Below are 19,307 nucleotides of genomic sequence, written 5' to 3'. Positions count from 1 at the left end.
ATTTCCTAGAAGGCAAAGTGATTAGGCTAATAGAAAAGTAACTTGCTCCAGAATCAAAATGCAAGGTGGAGACAGGGTCTGAGCTCCCAAACACAAAAGCACAGTTTTTAACCCACAGTTTTCTATTTCCACAGTTTGGAGTTGGCGTCCAAAAGCAAAATTACATATTTGTTCCAACAAAGTACACTACTCCTAAAACATACTGTGGTTGAAGGGTTGCTGAACCTTCACATAACCCATGCTTGTCAGGTTCATATGACACAAAACCCCCAAGGGGTTAAATATTCAAAATGGTGGCCACACATGCCCTGCAGCATCACTGTGGGTTAGATTACACAGTGAGCTATTGTGTCATGTAAACAGCCCCATTGAGAAACTGCTATCAGATTGGTAAACTAATTACAATCCCAGAGTACAGGAAACATTGAAGTGGCAAGGCTCATATCAATAGGAAGGGAGCTCCAGTTTTGGGGACACAACCAAAACAAAAAAGCCCTATCTCTTGAGCACACCAACTCAACTGATCTTAACACCCACCCACCCACCCCACCCGGGTACTCAAGACAGACCCCTGAGGCTGATCTTAACGTATCAGCAGGATTGTATGGGTGAGTGAAGGCAGCCCTTCAAATAACTTGGTTCCTTATAAGTTAAGACAAGGACAGGATCTACACTACTGCTTTTTAATGGGTTTATAACTGTATTGACAATTGTTCAGGCCCAGGACACATTTGTTTTCAAAGTGTTATATCCTGCTTAGTGTACATCTGGCTCAGCACTCTGAATTGGCTTTGAAATCTATACGGCTTTGCAGTCTTTATCTCTTCTTCTCCTCCTCAGTGTGTTTGCCTCTGTTCCCCCATCCCTTAGCCCTGCTTGGATCCAGCTGTTGGAGCATTGCTCTTGCATGCGTGTGCCTATTTGCTTCATTGCTCATGAGAGCATTGGACTCTGGTACCCTTGGTCTATGACCCTTGTGTGGACATAAACCTTGCACAATGTGGCAACAGGTTGCCACTCAAGATACAGTATTTGTCTGCCATAGGCAAACATTAGTCTTGCACACTCACCTACCTGCCTCTTATTGTGGAGCAAGTGTTGGTGTCAATTGTGTTGCCCTGTTGGTAAAAGCAGAAGCAGAGTTTTCACTCTCCTTCCTAAATAAACAGCAAGGGGAAGGACATGCAACTGAGAAAATCATAGGAGGATGCCTCTGTCTCACCCCGCCCCATGCCCCAGTTGTCTCATGGGGCAGGGTGGGAGGCAATTGTTTCTCCTCTCCTGGGCTTTTATCAATGTATATGGAACCCATTGAATTCTGCCTCCCCAGAACAAAGGTACGCCAAACCCTCAAGCCCTAAGGGCCAAATTAAATGCAGCACTGGAAAATTCATGATCTGATCTCCTGTGTTTTCTTTTGGGGATCTCTATGGGTTCCCCCACCCCTGCAGAACAATTATCAACTGGGGAGGGGGGAGCAGTGGAAGCTGGTGGCTCCAATATCAGTGGGGTCGTGCATCTGCTCAGAAGTTTAAAGGAGTTCTGACCTTGGACAGCTCTGTTACAGGTTCTGATTGAAACTTGGAGCAGATTTACTGCCCCAGTGACATTGGAGCTACCAGCCTCCAGGGGGCTGGGGGGGATTTACAGCAGGAAAACCAAATCAATGGCATGGGTGGAAAGTTTCAATTCTCCCTCTCCCAGTAGTTTGTCCCCTTGGTTCTGTTGCCCGGATCACTGACTCAGCCATCTCTCACTGACCTTGCTGCGCAGTGCAGATAATAACAAAGTTTGGAACGTGACAAGCTGAGGAAAGGGAAGGACCACAAATGCACCGCAACCGAGGCATCAGGAATGGAAAAAGTGGCTACTTTGTAGAACCGCATCCAAGTCCCCCGCCCCTGGTTTGACCATAGCGAGAGGCTGGGCTCCTGTCCCGGGGCCACTGACACCGGGGTGAGCTTAATCATCCCTCGTCCCGTCTGCCGCCCTCCTGCTCCCGATGGCCAGGAGATCCTGCGCCCGCCCGGCCGCCCTCCCGCCCAGCACCGGCGGCGGCGGCGGGCGCTTCACCTCTAGGGACTCAGCCGGCTTTGGCCTTGGAAGCCCTAGACGCGCGGAGGCTGGTTGTGGTTGGGGCAGCCTGCACATGTTCAGAGACAGTCTCTCCTTTCTGCAGATTCCACACGTCTTCCAGCAGCGGTCCTCTGCCACGCGTTTCAGTACGTCCCGGGGCTGAGAGGGGATCCTGAAGAAAAGCGGTGGCGGGGCTGGGGGCGCAAAAGTCCCGGGCTGGCTGCTGCCTGACTCGGTGCCAAGGAAGCCGCCGCCGACGCTGCTGCCCCTCCAGAGCGCGGGCAGGCAGGGGGCGCCTTTGGCCGGGCGTCCTCTCGCTGGGGCCCCCGCCGAGGGCTCGGGAGGCGGCGGAGGGGGCAGAGCCCGCCCCGGCAGAAGGAGCGGGTTAAGCCGCCGCCGCCGCGCTCGTCGCGGGAGAGAGGCCCAGCGTCCCTCCCCTTCTCTCCCCAGCCCGCCCAGCCCACCGCCTGCCCACCTCCTGCTGGAGCTACCTCCGCCGTTCCCTCGCGCAGCAGGAGCGAGGCGGGAGCTCAGCCACCTTGCACTGCCTTCCGCCCAGCCAGAAGTGGGCACCGGCGCGCGCGCCTCTCTCCCGGGCAGAAGGACTGGACGCTGCCACCCCGGCAGCCCGCGCCGTCCCCCGCCGGAAGGGCGGCAGCACACTCAGTCCCGCGCGGCGCCCAAGCCAGAGAGCCCCCATGGAGCCCAGCGTCGACCCCAAGGAGCGGAAGAAGATCCAGTTCGCGGTGCCTGCGCCCCCCAGCCAGCTGGACCCCAGGGCCGTGGAGATGGTGAGCGGGGAGAGCCCGGGGCGGCCGGGAGGGGCGTCTCGGGACTCGGAGGAGAATCCCATGTAAGTCTTACTTAGAGTAGACCCATTGGAATGAAGTTCCATTCATCCCAGTGGGTCTACTCTAAGTAAGACTTTTGCGGGATTCTATCTTCGGGCTCCAGCGAGGAGTTGCAAAGTGCGGGTGAGCTGAACTGGCACGGATTCGTCGGGAGTTTCTCACGGGGAATCTTTCCGCATGCCGTGCAAACAAGCGTAGCCCATGCGCTGCCTGCTTTTTAATGCACACTCAGAAATGCACCCGCACGCACCCCACCCCACCCAGCGGAGCCTTAAACACTGGATCGGATTCAAAATTGGTCATGCTTAGAGTAGATTTCTTCTTCTTCTTCTTCTTCTTCTTCTTCTTCTTCTTCTTCTTCTTCTTCTTCTTCTTCTTCTTCTTCTTCTTCTTCTTCTTCTTCTTCTTCTTCTTCTTCCGCCCCACAGCTAAAGCTCTCTGGGCAGTCCACAAAAGACAGTGAACATTAGAAACAAATATACAAAATTTGCCCACCCCAGTGGCTGGAGCACACAGGGAATGCTTTTGTACAGGTGAGGCTTTCAACAACGGTGCCCTGTTGAAATTAACAGGACTTAAGTTAGTCATGGCTAACTTAAACCCCATTGGTTTCAGTGGATTTACTTGAAGTATGACTAAGTCTGGATCCAGTCCATCTTGTGGAAGGAAGACCTGATGAAATAAATGAAACTTATGTCCGAGTTATCAGGTTAAGTGCCTATATATGTTTATTTAATATATATATTGTTCTGTGTATGTTTCCTATAAATAATGTGATTCATACTCTTTTATATTGTGGTGTTTTAATCTTATTGTTGTTTATAAATTAGTTTTGTTGTAATTTTCACTTTTTGTAAGCAATCCTGAGAACATGCTTTATGTGGGCAGGGGGTATAAATAAAAGTAAACATAAATACATTCATACCCAAGACACTGTATGTATGTCTATATTTACCCAAGCATTTAAATAAGTAAGCATTGATACATGCACACAAATAAACCCGTGAATACATCCAAAATGCACTTTTAAACCCTGACAGGAAAATACATTCACACATATAATAAGACCCTTTTCTCGTTTCTTCCTTTCAATAGGTGCACACACACACATGCACACAGATGTGCATTGCTCACTCTTGTATATTCATCTTGTACACATGTCTGCACATTAAGAGACACTTACATGGATGTACACATGTCTGCATACCCAATCTTCCAAAATCTGTATGTGTACAAACTCTCTTCATCCGCTTTATTTATACTCCTATATGCAAATTCTCACATTTGATGCAAATCCCAGCGTTTCACACTTGCCTATGTGCTTTCTGCAAATCAAACTGTGCAAACACAGACGTCCACACTAAGTGCAGAAATCTACATTTTGGCTTTCATTTCCTCAACAAATAGTGCTTCGAGCCAGAGGGCTCCTAGTGCTAGCAATTAGAAGGCGGTGTGCACTTCTTCCTTCTTTTTCTCATTTAACAGATTTTCTGCATTAAGGAAAAAGACAGAAGAAGTGGTAAGAAAACATGAGAGGTCACAAGCAGAAGATGAAATGTCTGGAAACTCCCCACCCCTAAAATTCTATGAATGGGGCAGAGAGATGGTGCCATAAAAGCCTCATCTGGAAGTAGACAAATGAAGTTTCTAGCTCTTATGGCTTTGAAAATAAACTGGACAATGCCTGCTGGACAATTCCTCAGCCTGATCAAGATGTGTTGGATTACAAATTCCATCATTCCCAGTGGCTGGCTGGAGTGATGGGAATTGTAGCCCAACACATATGGAGGGTGCCAAGTTGGAGAAGACTGGCAAAATCTCTGGAATAGATGCTACACAGGATTTGCAGTGGTCAAGGGGTGGGGCTTCAGTGCCCTGCTCTTTGCTCCTCCCCATGACCAGTGGAAGAGAACACATTCTACAAAATAAGCACATGCATGCATCTTTACAGGTGGCTACTTTTCAGAATTTGCGTTACTGAGATTCAGGTTGAACTTCGCACACACACACACACACACACGTTACATAAAAATAATAATATAATTTGTATAGTAGACATGCAACAGAAATTATTATTAATTTCTAGAGGCATAAATAATATATGCACTTAATAAGCCAAAAATATGCACTTAAGTTCCATTGAAACCAGTGGAACTTAACTATATCAATGCTGACGCTATCTACTGAACAACGTTCATCCACATATGGAGAGAAAGAGAAAGAATGAAAGGAAGTGGCCAGAGGAGAGGACAGAATTGCTAAATATTGGTAGCAACTGATATTTAGGATTTCTATGAATTATTATTATTATTATTATTATTATTATTATTTATTTATATAGCACCATCAATGTACATGGTGCTGTACAGAAAACACAGTACATAGCAAGACCCTGCCGCATAGTCTTACAATCTAATAAGTTGTAGTAAACAATAAAGAGGGAAGGAGAATGCAAACAGGCACAGGGAAGTGTAAACAGGCACCGGGTAGGGTAAAGCTAACAGTATAGAGTCAGAACAAACTCAATATTTAAAGGCTATAGGGAAAAGAAAAGTTTTTAGCTGAGTTTTAAAAGCAGTGATTGAGTTTGTAGTTCTCAAGTGTTCTGGAAGAGCGTTCCAGGCGTAAGGGGCAGCAGAAGAAAAAGGACGAAGCCGAGTAAGGGAAGTGGAGGTCCTTGGGCAGGCGAGAAGCATGGCATCAGAGGACCGGCTTTCCCCTACTCACGCTGATTCTGCAGACTTGCGGACCATTTCTTTTCTACTTTCTGGAATTTTGCACAAATTTAGTCATAGAAAAATACATAAAATAAAAAATGGCCCAAAATATGCACTAACCCTATAGGCTAAAGCATGAAAATGTGCAACTTGGGTGGGGGGATTTGTACATGGGCGGGGGATTTGCAAATTTGCACAAATAGTATTTGCCCAAATTTGGGAAATACAGCTTCCATCAATGAGTGGACAATGGAACAAAAGCCACTTGACAATCCACACAATGCAGAGGGAATGGATTTTACAAAATCCATACATCTCTAGGTCGAAGGGCAGGTTGTAGATATTGGTGCAGAAAAGTAATTAAATCTTGTATTTTATACTTCTTACATTTCATAGACTTTTGGCACCAACATTTATCTCCCCCACCCCTCCCTGTACTCATGTGAGCATGTAGGTCTTATATTTATTCTGCGTGCTTGACAATCCTTAGGAAGCACTGGTCCTCCGTACCAGAATGGAGAACAGGTGAAGCATTGGAGGAAATGCTGTCACTATCTTTAAAAAAAGACAAAAAGGAAGATCTGGGGAATTACAGTCAGTCTGACTTGAATACCCCAAAAGTCTCTGGAGCAGATGATAAAGCACTCCATCTATAGGCGCCTTGACACTACTGTAGTGATCTCTGGAAACCAGCATGTATGTCAAGGACAAGTCCTGCCAGATTATTATTATGTATTTTTATTATATATTTTTGATTGGGTAATTTCCATAGTAGTTTATGGTAATGCTGTGGCCATAATATATCTTGACTTCAGCAAGACATTTGACAAAGTTCCTCATGATATTCTGATTAGCAAGTTAGTTAAGTGTGGGCTAGATGGCGTTAGTACTAGGTGGATCCACACCTTGAAGGGGACTGTTCTCAAAGAGTGCACAACAGTGGTTCCTCATCAAATTGGTGGGAGGGGAAATGTTTATTACATTTGCAGATGTCACAAAACTGGATGGGACAGCTAATACCTTAGAAGGCTGCACAAAATTCTTCGTTTAGGAAAAAGAAACCAAAAGCACTAGTATAAGGTGTGTGGGGGTACCTGGTTTAGCAATAGTACACGTGAAAAGGATTATGGATCACAAGATGAATATCATTTATCGATGTGATGTGGTTGCAAAAAGACAAATGCAATTTTAGGTTGCATCAATAGAAGTATTAATTTCAAAATCATGGGAAGTAATAGTTTCACTCTATTCTGTACTGGTCAGACCTCACCTTGAATAATCTGTCCAGTTCTGGACACCACACTTTAAGGATTCAGATAAATTGGAACGAGTTCAGAGAAGGGCAATGAAGATGATCTGGTGGGAATCTACACTGATGTTATTGTAACATTTTGAATGGGTTACTGTGACACACAGCGTCACGTGACCCTGGGTCTCCAACGTTGTGAATGAGTTGTACTTACAGGTTCTATTTCTTAGTTCCAGAGTGGCTACAGATTCATGTGCCTCGTCCTACCGGTAATTCTCCTCTCCCTTTCTCAGAGCTGCTGGGTTTGCTCCGCCCACTTCCTGTTCTCCTTCCTTCGCCCCGTTTGCTACCTTATCTGCTACAGCAGATAAATCACACCAGCGTTATACTGTGCAATCACTGACAATTGCATGCAAAGGACTCAGAAGTTTTCCACCTTAGAATCTGCTTTGATTGTGAAGTACTCCCATGCATCCTGCCTTAATTGTGCTCCTTTTGCAAAAGATTCGCCCGAGCCGCTGCTGTGGGCGCAGGAGCAGGATTTTAAACAAATGCTTACATCTGCGTAAGCTTTATAGATAAAGACACCAAAATTGGCACAGTAATTCAAATACCAAATTTGAATCAAATTGGGTCATCGGTTGATTTTTTATGTGTGTGGTTTTTTAACATTTCCCCCCTCTTTGCAAAGGAGCTGAGGAGCGCTCAAAGGTTCGCTGTAGCTCCGTGCAGGAAAATTAACAAGGGTCTCTGCTCCCAGGCTAAAACGGGGCTGCTGCTAAAACTTTTCAATTTGGTCACCCATCCAAACCCTGACCAGACCTAGCCCAGCTTAGCTTCAGCAAAGTGGGTGGCTACTATGCATTCAGTAGGGGTGTGCATGGACCCCCCGCTCCGCTTCACTTCCAGATCCGCGATTTTCGGATCGTCCCTGCTCCGCCCAATTCCGCTCCGCTCCTCTCGGAGCTCCGTTTTTCCCCCCATAGGGTTGCATTGAAAGCTAAAAAAGTAAACAACTTTTTTTCAGTTCAAGTTAGAAACCTCACGTTTGGCACCATGACACCTCATGGACGTATACACACGCACGCCAAGTTTCAAGGCAATCCCATCATCCCCTGATTTTTGGGGAATTTATGAAAATCGGGCACCCCATTCAGACCCCTTGGGATAGCTCCGTCAATTTGCACGTTAGAAACCTCAAACTCACCACCATGACAGCTTATCCATGTGTCCACATGGACGCCCAGACTCAAGGCAGTCCCATCATCCCCTGACTTTTGGCGGGGCTCTAACCTCTAACGCACCACCCATAACCCTAAGTCACACCCCTTTCGATAGCTCCGTCAATTTGCACGTTAGAAACCTCAAACTCGGCACCATGATAGCTTATCCATGTGTCCACATGGACGCCAAGTTTCAAGGCAATCCCATCATCCCCTGATTTTTGGGGAATTTTTGAAAATCGGGCACCCCATTCACACCCCTTTCCATAGCTCCGTCAATTTGCACGTTAGAAACCTCAAACCCGCCACCATGACAGCTTATCCAGGGATACATACGCACGCCGAGACTCAAGGCAGTCCCATCATCCCCTGATTTTTGGGGAATTTATGAAAATCCAACACCCATTCACACCCCTTTCCAATAGCTCCGTCAATTTGCACGTTAAAAAAACCCCTCAAACTCACCACCATGACAGCTTATCCAGGGATACATACGCCGCACGCCGAGACTCAAGGCAGTCCCATCATCCCCTGTTTTTTGGCGGGGCTTAAACCTGCAGACCTCTCAATGGGGCCATTTCAAAGGAAATCCCAACATGCCATGAATTGGGGAGTAGAGATCAACCTATATGAATCTTCTTCCACACTTGAAAAATGGATTTGGAACTTCCAAAACTCCAAGTGAGCGCAGGAAGGACTTCTCCCCTGAGTCAAAGCCAGACACACACAACATCCCTGCAAGGCAGGCAGGGGAGGAGAGAGGGAAGGCAGGCAGGCAGGCAGCAGACATTTCTGGGGGCATAAGGAAGTGAGCCAAGGATAAGCCAGTAATGCATATAAAATGGAATAAATAAATAAACGAAGGAGGGGTGGAATTAAAAGCAGCAGTGTTGCTGAATAAACAGCAAGAAGAACTTTTTTAAAAAGGCTATATCTGTCTTTTACCAGCAATAGGGGGACGTGCCCAGGGGAGGGGGAAGCAGCAGCTGCCAATTTGACTGGTGGTCAACCAGTCTTTTAAGAAGCAAGGCTGTCAGTTCAACTCATGAAAGCCATTGCTCCACCGCTAAGAAGTGGAACTGTCACTTCAACTCATGATAGGCATCGCTCCACCACTAAGAGAAGTAGACCGCTCACTTCAACTCATGATAGGCATTGCTCCACCGGGTTACTCTCTTTGGAAGGCTCTGATGGCCTTCCAAGTACAGGAGAGAGTGGGGGCACGTCCACAATGAGATGCCCTAGGGGAGCTCATCCCCTTGCACCACATCTTTTCAGTTGTTCCCCAAAGTTAGGGTGGGTAGCAGTGCTATGTTTCTATCTCTTAGTATTGGCTTATTATATGATTTCACAGGTTGTGTTTGTGCATTTGGTGGGGCTACTGTTTTAAAAAACACTGGGAAAAGTCCGTTCAGACTAAGAAAGAGAAGTTCCCCAGAATCCCAAGTTACCCGTTTTGCCTATCCCCTCCTCCAACTTTGGGATCATGTGATCATGACCGGGAGTTGACTCTGCCCCTCAGCAATCGAAAAGGTAATCTTTTTCCCGCCTTTACCCTACTTTTTAAAAAATTCTAGCACGCGACCCGCACCACACAAAGAGGTGAGAGTAGTCTCAAAATGACCCCCATCCACGACTGTCTAAGCACAAGAATTTTCGATAGCTTAAAAATCAACCCAGTTATCCCCGATTCTTTTCCGCAATGCAATCCTATGGGCGAAAACCGCCGTTTGACCCGCGCTGTCCCTGTTTGTTGACCCGATTTTTTAAAAAATATAGCATGCGACCCGCACGACGCAGAGCTGAGAGTAGTCTCAAAATGACCCCCATCCACGACTGTCTAAGCACAAGAATTTTCAGAACGATAGCTTCAAAAACAACCCAGTTATCTATGGGCGAAATATTTCAAGATGGCGATCAGAGCGGTCCGCCTGAAAGAGGAGCTCCGAAAAATGGGCGTTTCTCTTCGCCTTGCTTCTAGGGGTCCGCGGTCCGCTTCTACTCCGCCTCTGGGCAAGGCGGAGCAGGCCAATTCGCTCCTGCTTCTGCGCTTCTAATAGGAGTGGAGCACATGCCTAGCATTCAGGCAATTCCCTGGGACTTGTGTTAAGATGTTTTTGGAGGGTGTGTGTGTGTGTGCTTATGACTATTGCCCTGCACTGCTGGTTAGGAATGAGGCAGGCAGTGGGCGGACCAAACCCAGCAACTCTGCTACTCTCAGAGAAGAGGGAGAACAACAGAAAGGATTTAACAATGTGCCCTGCAGTAACGTTACAGCTAAACGTAAGTCACGCTAGTGTGCCCCGTGATACAGAGAACCGATACAGAGAACCACGTTAGAAAGGGACACTAGCAACGTTATAAGACTAGTGTAGATCCGGCCCAGGGGACTAGAAATTAAGATCTAGGAGGAAAGTTTGAGGGAACTGGGTATGTGAGAACAGGCCCTGTGAGAACTCCCAGCAGCGGGGCTGGGTCGTGGGAGGGAAGAGAGCGGACGGGCAAGGAAAGGGGCAGCGGCGGCAGAGGCCCCTGCACGGTCCCGGGGGCGTGGGAGGCGCCCTCCCCTTCCTCGCCCGTCCGCTCTCTTCCCTCCCACGACCCAGCCCCGCTGCTGGGAGCTCTCGCAGGGCCTGCTGGCTAAAGGGAAATGGAGCCTGGAGCAGCCCGCCCACAGTCTGCGCTGCTGAAGCACGCCTCCTCCTCCGCCTCTTCCGGGGACGATTAAGGTACATACTACACGAGCGTTTTCGGGGCGCCCTCAAGGGGCTTCGGGGCGCCTTCGGAACAGTGTGTAGACAGGGCCTGGGAAAGGGCTGCAGCTCAGTGGTAGAGGAGCACACGCTTTGCACACATAAGGCCCCGGCTTCCATCTCTTGCATCTCCCATTGAAAGGGGTCAGGTGGCCATGTGAACATGGCCTCTGCCCAAGGCCCTGGACACCCACTGCCAGTCACGATAGACGATAGTGGCCTGGATGGGGCAAGTGGTCTGACCAGGTACCGGCCCATGCACTGTACATGGGGAAGAAAAAGCAGTGTCTCTCATATGTCAGGCTCATGACATTACTGTTGCCGTCCATGCACATGGCAGTTTATAGAGCAGGACTGTTGAACGTCCAGTCCTCGGGCCAAATCTGGCCCACCTGGGGTCTGGATCCATCCCTCAGGGGTTCCTCAAATGGCCATGGCCCTCTTCTCTTGGCTCCACCTTCTTCCCCAACCAACCACCAATTCTTTGGTGATTTCCTAGTTTTTGCAGTTATTTCCCCCATTCTAAAAGGCTGAAGTCCCTCTCCCAAGGCCTAGTTACTGGCAGTGAGAGCTTTGAGCTAAAATATGCCTGTTTTTGGTATTTCTCTATTTTGGACCCACCCCATTTTGCCTTTGGCACCACCCACCACTAGGATGCGACCCCCAGAGAGCTTTGCTGTTATTTAATTCAGCACTCAGGCTGAAGGAGGTCCAACACCCCTGTTAAAGAGTAACATAAGGGAGGGAGGGAGGGAGGGGGGTACCTGCAAGATATTTGTAAGGTAGTTTTCATTCAACAGTGTGGGAAGGGAGACAACATAGGCAGCAAGAAGTAAGCGAAGAAAGATGCAAGGGAAACAAGCAAAAAGGAGAGTAGAGCAGGACTGGTCCAGGGGATTGGGGATGTTTTTTAAAAAATCTTCAAGGCAAATTAAAGTCCCTCCAACTCCCCCCCCCCCAAGTCTTCTGAAGTGCTGAGCAGATGGAGTCTACCAATAACACATTAAATTATGAAGAGTTAACCTGGATACTTTTTTCTCATTTTTGTTATTCATTTTTGTTACTCCTTTGTTTCCTTCCCTCTCCTCTGGGCAGTCAGTGGAGATTAGCAGGCTCCCACTCATGTCCGCTGGCATGCAGGAAAGATTGCCTAGCCAACCAAGCAGCCTTGGTGGGCCTCTTCCAAAAGTGCAGGCAGAGGCTGCCTCTCCAAGTACAGAGCTGAGGGCAGCGTCCCCGGAAGGTTGGTCTAGTTTCCCTGCATGGTTGGGCTGTCCCTGTAGGACGGAACAGGAATAGCAGGCCAAATCTGACACCTTTTATTGTTCCCTCAAGGCTCAAGGACTTTGGAGCACTGGTGCAGTAGGTTCCCAGTGGCCACACCCGTAGGATGGCCACTTTCACATCACCAAAAAAGGGGACAAAATAGGATATGTATCGGGATAAAATATGCATGTGCTAATATATCTGCATAGATGCCCATTTAGAAATAATGACTGTCATTCAAATAGAAATACAAGACATCTCACCATAGTGGAGAAGACCATGACCAGGGGACTCTGTGCCTGCTCAGTCTGCTGGCCAGGTGCTAACTGTTGATAGCAACTTCAACACTTAATATTTAAACTTCGGTTGGTAAGAGTAACCCTTCAAATAGTGGGCACCTTCAACTAGAGGACTGTCGTCTAACAGCCCTTCAGTATGGGACTGTGCTCTATAAAGTAGAACACATGGCCAGCCTATAAATGTGCCGCCAGTCATAGCTCCCAAACATACTAAAAGGGCAGCCCCACAGTGGAATACGTTGCGGTAGTTTGGCTGTGAATTTCTAGAGGCAAAACTGGCAGGGATGGAGGGAGGGTGTCTCAAGACCCAGCCCCCAAAATATATTGACCAAACTTTCCTTATGATTCCCGTTCCAGATCCGTCGGCGAAGACCAACACCAGCCTTGCTGTTCCAGCTTTCAGAAACTTCATCGCCTGGTGAGTCTTGATTCTTCTGAACAAGGAGGGCAGAGGTCTTGGTGTGTGGGAGGGAATCCTATCAGGATGTCAAGGGTTTACAGGTTAGGGGTGCTCTTGGATCTAGAACTGTCAATTGAGGCACAGGTGGACTCAGTGGAACAAATCACCTTTTATCAGCTTTGGCCGATACACCAACTACATTTTTATCTGCACAGAGATAGCCTAGCTACAGTTATCCATGCTCTGATAACCTCTCATCTGGATTTCTGCAATGTGTTATACATGGGGCTACCTTTGAAACAGTCCAGAAACTTCAGCAGGTCCAAAACAGGGAAGTAAGATTGTAAATGGGTACTGGCCAATAAGTCCACATTATTCATTGGGGTGGAAGGCTGGAGCTGAAAGTATTGGACTTTGTCTAGTGAGTGTGCAGCTCAGGCGGAATTTAAACTGGGAGGGAGCTTTCTCAGTTCATCCTCTTAGCTGCTACATTACCCTGTCGCTTAAAAAATATGCCCTGATCTTTAAAGAGTGATCCTTTGTCTAGTTTCCCAGGAGTAAACTCCATTGAACTCAATGGAACTTTCTTTTGAGTAGATATCTATACGATTGTGCTGATACTATACAACTAAAGATTCAGAAATAAAGCATTTCCACTTTTGTAAGACAAGCACAGAGTAAAAATAGAGGAGAAAATCGGTGTTTCTCTTCTGTAAAATAGCTCTCCTGTCTTATGGGGGGATGGGGAGGTGGCACGGCGTATAGGACAGCATCTACCTCTTCCTCGGGCTGGTTCCCTTCCAAGGAACATTCCATAACACATCCTCCAACTATGTTTATGTGGCCAGGAAACTTTCACAGTCAGAACAGTGGATGAACTGTTCAGCTGAAATTTGCCAGGGACTGGCTATGTTTCAGATCTCAGGGTTGGGTCACGAAAGTGGCAGTTTCTCTTAGCATGCAGTGGGTAACACAATGGTTTAATTTCTGAAACAAGACCTTTGGCTGGTGATGCATTCCCAGATACTATTATGTTTACTCTAGAAGTGCTACTTTTTAACCTCAAATGACTGAAGGGATGGAAAGCAGCAGCTAGAACATAGGAAGCTGCCGGCAGTGCCGTATATCAGCCCATCTAGCCCAGTATTGCTGACGCTGACTGGCAGCAGCTCTCCAGGGATTCAGGCAGGTAGATATTTTTTCTCAGCCCTACCTGGAGATGCCAGGGATTGAACCTGGGGCCTTCTGCATGCAATTGTGCTACAGATGTGCTTTCTGCAAATGATCCAGGGCAGAATTCAGGCACTGAAAACCTTCTGCTTTCAAATCTCATGGCTCAGTTTGAGATGTGGAAAGAAGTAGTTCTCCCACTCTGCATATTCATTTTATTTCACATTTGATGTTAAAGTTGAAATGTTTTAGTGTTGTATTACCCTATTTCTTCGATTCTAAGACACACTTTTCCCCCCATATAAACATCTCTAAAAATGGGGTGCGTCTTAGAATCGCAGGTGTGTCTTAGGTTTTTTTTCCTGTTGGTGGTACTGAAATTAGTGTGCGTCTTACAATCGATGGCGTCTTACAATCAAAGAAATATGGTATATATGAATTTGTAAATGTGCTTTTTATATGTAAACTGCTAAGAGATTTTACTATTTAAACTGTGTACAAGTATGGCAAATAAATAAATATTCACACTGGTGGAAGACAAGTGCACCTCTAAACATATACAGAGTGCCTCCCATTCACCACCTGCTCAAACAAACAACCTCCAGGGGCTTTGGGGTTTAGAAAGAAATGCTTCTGTGTTTACAGGGCATAAGTTCCAAGCATGTTTGAACTTTACTACTGAACATTGTTAATTGGGTTACAGTGGAAGCAAAATTCTCCTAATGACAAACTAGATAAAACATTAGAGATCTGTAATTGGATTTTCCATCCTTTAAAATTTTGTTTAAAAGCAATTGCAGAGCTCTAGGAATTAAACTGGGTCTTGGTACTGGGAGAACCCATGTGCCCTTTTTCCTAGCCAAAATACTTTCCCTAGGTGCCATTTATCCCATTATGGGCAATGTCCTGGTACACTAATCCTTACCCTAATGGGGCAAATGGAAGCTTGGTCTGGGGGCAATTGGATCAAGAAAACAGTGGGTGAAAGGATTAAAGCCCTCTACCCCAGAGCCAGGGTCCCAGTTCAATCTTGGCCTCTCCAAAGTTGCTTTTAAAGAAATTAAAAACAGTTGGGAAATCTGAACAAAGATATTCCGTGCCTCATCAGTTTTGGTCCTTGCTATGTTCAATGCCACCTTGGCATGAATTCCTGTTGCCTAGGAATAGCAAAGTGAAGGTCTGATGTCCTGCTGAGAAACCACTAGGTCAGAAAATACAGCAATTCAGGTGGTTCTGCCCAAGGCTTTCAAACATGTTGCGTTCTCATTCCCAACCCTGGCTTTGCAACCCAGAGAATACGAAACCGTAAGAAACAAACTAGGGCTGTGCTCCGCTTCTCTTCAGTTCAGAGAAGCAGGAGCAAGGCAGCCTGATTCGCCTCCAGAAAAGGTGGAGGCGAAGAGAGTCGGGGGGCTGCGGATCGAGGCGAAGAGGATCGCCTCAATCCAGAGCTCCGGACACAGGTAAGTGGGGGCGGGAGTGGGACTCAACTAGCGCCGTCGCTGCAGTCCCTGTGGCAACGGCGATAGAGCCAGGTAAGGGGGCAGTGAGGAGGGAGCCTTACCTGCATCCGTCGTGGGCTTCAATTGAGGCCCCGGCTTCAAGCAGAAGAGGCCGCAGCCTTCTCTTCCGCTTGAAGCCCGCCACGGACGCAGGTAAGGGGGTGGTGGTTTCGCCTACTTGGAGCCTTACCTGCGTCCATCGCGGGCTTCAATTGAGGCCCCGGCTTCAAGCAGAAGAGGCCGCAGCCTTCTCTTCTGCTTCAAGCTGGGGTCTCAAATGAAGCCCGCGACACAGGCAAGGGGGTGGGGTGGTGGCTTACCTGGCGCTGCTGCCACCGCCGCCGCCCATGCGGGGGATCGGCGGAGCAGTGCAAAGAGGATCAGGCCCGATCCAGATTTTCTGGATCAGGACACAAAGCGGATTGGGGGGGGGGCGTCCATGCACAGCACTAAAACAAACCTCCCAGTTTTCTCCTACAACTTCCTGGGGCAGATGCAAATTTGACTCTGAACTCTCCTGTGTTCTGGGTGCAGGGGTCTCAAAATGTAAAGCAGGCTTCTTTAGGAGGTGTAAACGCCTCTGTTCCTGGACACTTCTTGCATAACATTTTCAAATAAAGTGTACTAATTGATAAGTAAAGAAGTAAATTTGGAAATTTGCTGTCCAGGATGGGCAACTTCAAGGTCTCTGTGCTCCCTTCTTCGATTTCTTGATCTTTAAAGCAGATTTGAATTGGACAGCCCTTCAAATAGAGGATACCTTCAAATAGAGGGCCGTCCTCTGTAAAATAGGAGACTTGACCACCCTAAGTCTAAATATGCAAAGTCTCTCTCTCTCTCTCTTTTGGGATTATGCAAGAAGGATCATAGTGGTAAAAAACTATGTTGGGGGGGAAAGCTACGGTTATATATGTCTACCTATAAAGCATGTATGTGCAATGTATGTCTGGAAATGTTTACCCAATTCCAGATGAGTTAGAAACTTGAAATTTGGCGTGCTGATAGGTGGTTGTACAATGTACCAGAAAAATCCAAAAAACACAGAATTTGAGGTTTAAAGTATTTTTAAAGAATTTAATAAAAACCAAGGTTTATGTCTGCAATTCCCAGTATGCCTTGGATGGGAGGCCAGACTTGCTGGCCTTTGGTGGCCATTGTGAGTGCATGGGTGGGTTGCCACTGCATGTCTTTCACAACCCTGACTCCTAAGGTTGGTCTCGAGTAGGGTGACCATATGAAAAGGAGGACAGGGCTCCTGTATCTTTAACAGTTGCATAGAAAAGGGAATTTCAGCAGGTGTTATTTGTATATATGGAAAACCTGGTGAAATTCCCTCTTCATCGCAACAGTTAAAGCTGCAGGAGCTGTACTAGAGTGACCAGATTTAAAAGAGGGCAGGGCACCTGCAGCTTTAATTGTGGTGATGAAGAAGAAATTTCCCCAGGTTCCCCATATATACAAATGACACCTGCTGAAAATTCCCTTTCAATACAACTGTTAAAGATACAGGAGCCCTGTCCTCCTTTTCATATGGTCACCCTAGTCTCGAGCAGTCAACCCAATTTCACATAAAAGGAAACTACTCACTTAAATGGGCTGCGTCCATTTGCGGTACTTCCTTCCGCCCTCTGCATGGTTTTGAGCTAATCACTGTCTCTCAGTCTAACATACTTTTCAGGGTTGTTGTGAGGATCATATGGAGAGAAGGGGCATGTAAGCCACCTTAGGTTCCTTGCAAGAGGAAAAAAATGCAGATCTAAATATAACAATACATAAACTGAAGAACAACCACTGAGAACTCCTTTCCGAGTCCTCTCTTTGTTCTAACTCCACCCTCGTCTGATCTAAAAAATCACAGTGCGATTAAGGTTGGGCAAAGGAGTGATGTTTAAAATCATGGAGGCTCTCTTTTTTCCACCTATTCATTCCATTTGACTGGAACCTGATCTGTACTCACTGTTAGCTCCTTTCACTAGTGGACGCTGTGCTAAATAACTAAGCATGGAGACAGCTGCTTTCATCCTGTGCATAATTGGTTTAACTGGAGTTGCTATAGGAGAAAACACTCCAGCCTGGTTCATCAATTCAAGTAGCTGAGTGGGTGTTACTTGAACACAACCGTAGGGAGCTGATTCCATGCAGCAAGCCACATGCATAAGTGCTCACTGTATAGCCTGAGGAGTTTTTAACCATGGCTATCCACTAGTATGGCCACTGATGCATCAACAAAAAAGAGGATAAAAGATTATGTGGATTGGCATAAAATGTGTATGTGTTAACCAAGTGCTAACTGTTGATGATGGGCAACTTTGGGAGGGGCTGTGGCTCAGTGGTAGAGCACCTGTTTTGCATGCAGAAGGTCCCAAGTTTGATCCCCGGCATCTCCAGAAAGAGCTGGAAAAACTGCTGCTGCTGCCAGTCAGTATCGGCAATACTGAGCTTGATGGACTGATGGTCTGATTCAGCATAAGGCAGCTTCCTGTGTTCCTAATTCCAAGGCACCTGCCTGCTCTGCTTTGTTCTGTTTCCTTAACTTTAAAACAGACAGGGACTGGTTTAAATAGAGGGTTGTCGTCTGCAAAGGCTACCTTATGATGAATTCCAGTACCACTTTTAATGGTTTGCATAGGCATCATTAGAATTAACCAAACATGGAGCCATTCACACAAATAGCTTGCCCAGCTGCAAGAACGCATGAATTGGGCCTCAGTGCCACCAACCCAAAAGTGTTCTGAGACATCCATGAGCCATGAATTTAATCCTTTGGGTCCCCCGTGTCCTAGAATGAGAATTGTTCTTCACACCCCGTCTTCTTTTTAAACTGACAACGTTATGTTTTCTTCTTGTTCCACATATTCTGCCTACTCACCCTGATCATTACAGAAGATGAAGCAACCCCATACCAGGTCAGTATCGTGGATTATAACCAAGAGTGAAAGGTGGGGTGAAAAGGAAGGTGCAGTTGGATGAAAGCTATAAGGTCATATCTACACTGTACACCTAAATTGATTTAACAAGCTCCACACACACACACACAAAAAAAACCCCCACCAATCCTGGGAAGTATAGTTCTGCTAAGGGGTGGGCAGGCAGAGATATCTAATAGAGAATTCATAGCAGCCTAACCGAACAACTGTTCCCAGGATTTTTTTGGGGAAGCCGTGAGAGTTAATTTGGTATAAAACTGATATGCCTTGTAGATGTGTGCTAAAGAATACAGGTGTGGGAACTACTTCTGCATGGTAGGCCAGATGATTCAACCACTAGAAAGTCCTTCATGGGTCAAATGATGTCAAGGGTTAGGGTTAGGGTTCTCCCATCAGGAAGGCAAAGCCAAGCCAGCTCAGCTTCAGTGTGTGTGCCAGGAAAGCATGAGTGTATTGAAGCTGAACCAGCTAGCCAGGGTGCCAGGTGAAGGAGCGATTCTCCAGCCAAGGCCTCGGCCAGGGGAAGCGTGCCGTGCACCCTTCCAAGTGGGAGAGCAAGTGGCCCATGACGTTAGGGGAACCAAAGTGGGGATTCCCCTGCATGCCAGTCACACCCCACCCTTAATTTGGGAAGATGAGTGGGAAAATCCCAGTGGGGGTTTCTCCCTCCACCTCCACCTCCTCTCCAAGCCCCTGGCAGCCGCCAGAGATGGGGCTTGGGGCAGGGGAGTGGCCCATAAAGGGAGCCCATGCACTACTGTGTGTGTGTGTGTGTTGGGGGTTGAGAGTGTGCACATTTTCCTCTCTCATAGACTGTGTGATTTTCAAGTGATTTACCATGGAACCCATTTCAACTCATCCACCCTCTTTGCAG

The 19,307-nt window shown here is 47.1% G+C and overlaps 1 protein-coding gene across 3 annotated transcripts in view; it reads left to right on the top strand.

Moving 5' to 3' along the window:
* Positions 1-2,727: 2,727 nt before the first annotated feature.
* Positions 2,728-19,307, top strand: part of PPP1R1B (protein phosphatase 1 regulatory inhibitor subunit 1B) — a 58,502-nt gene continuing 41,922 nt past the window's right edge. For all 3 annotated transcript variants that reach the window (XM_063137917.1, XM_063137916.1, XM_063137915.1), the window contains exons 1-3: positions 2,728-2,867; positions 12,792-12,852; positions 18,390-18,412. In XM_063137917.1, coding sequence (XP_062993987.1) covers positions 2,775-2,867; positions 12,792-12,852; positions 18,390-18,412 — 177 coding nt within the window. In that variant the 5' untranslated portion in view covers positions 2,728-2,774. The remainder of the gene's footprint in view (positions 2,868-12,791; positions 12,853-18,389; positions 18,413-19,307) is intronic.

Source organism: Elgaria multicarinata, chromosome 11, assembly GCF_023053635.1.
Source record: "Elgaria multicarinata webbii isolate HBS135686 ecotype San Diego chromosome 11, rElgMul1.1.pri, whole genome shotgun sequence".
Lineage (NCBI taxonomy): Eukaryota > Metazoa > Chordata > Lepidosauria > Squamata > Anguidae > Elgaria > Elgaria multicarinata.
The sequence above is the reverse complement of the archived record's forward strand: the minus strand, read 5'-3'. Positions and strand labels throughout refer to the sequence as shown.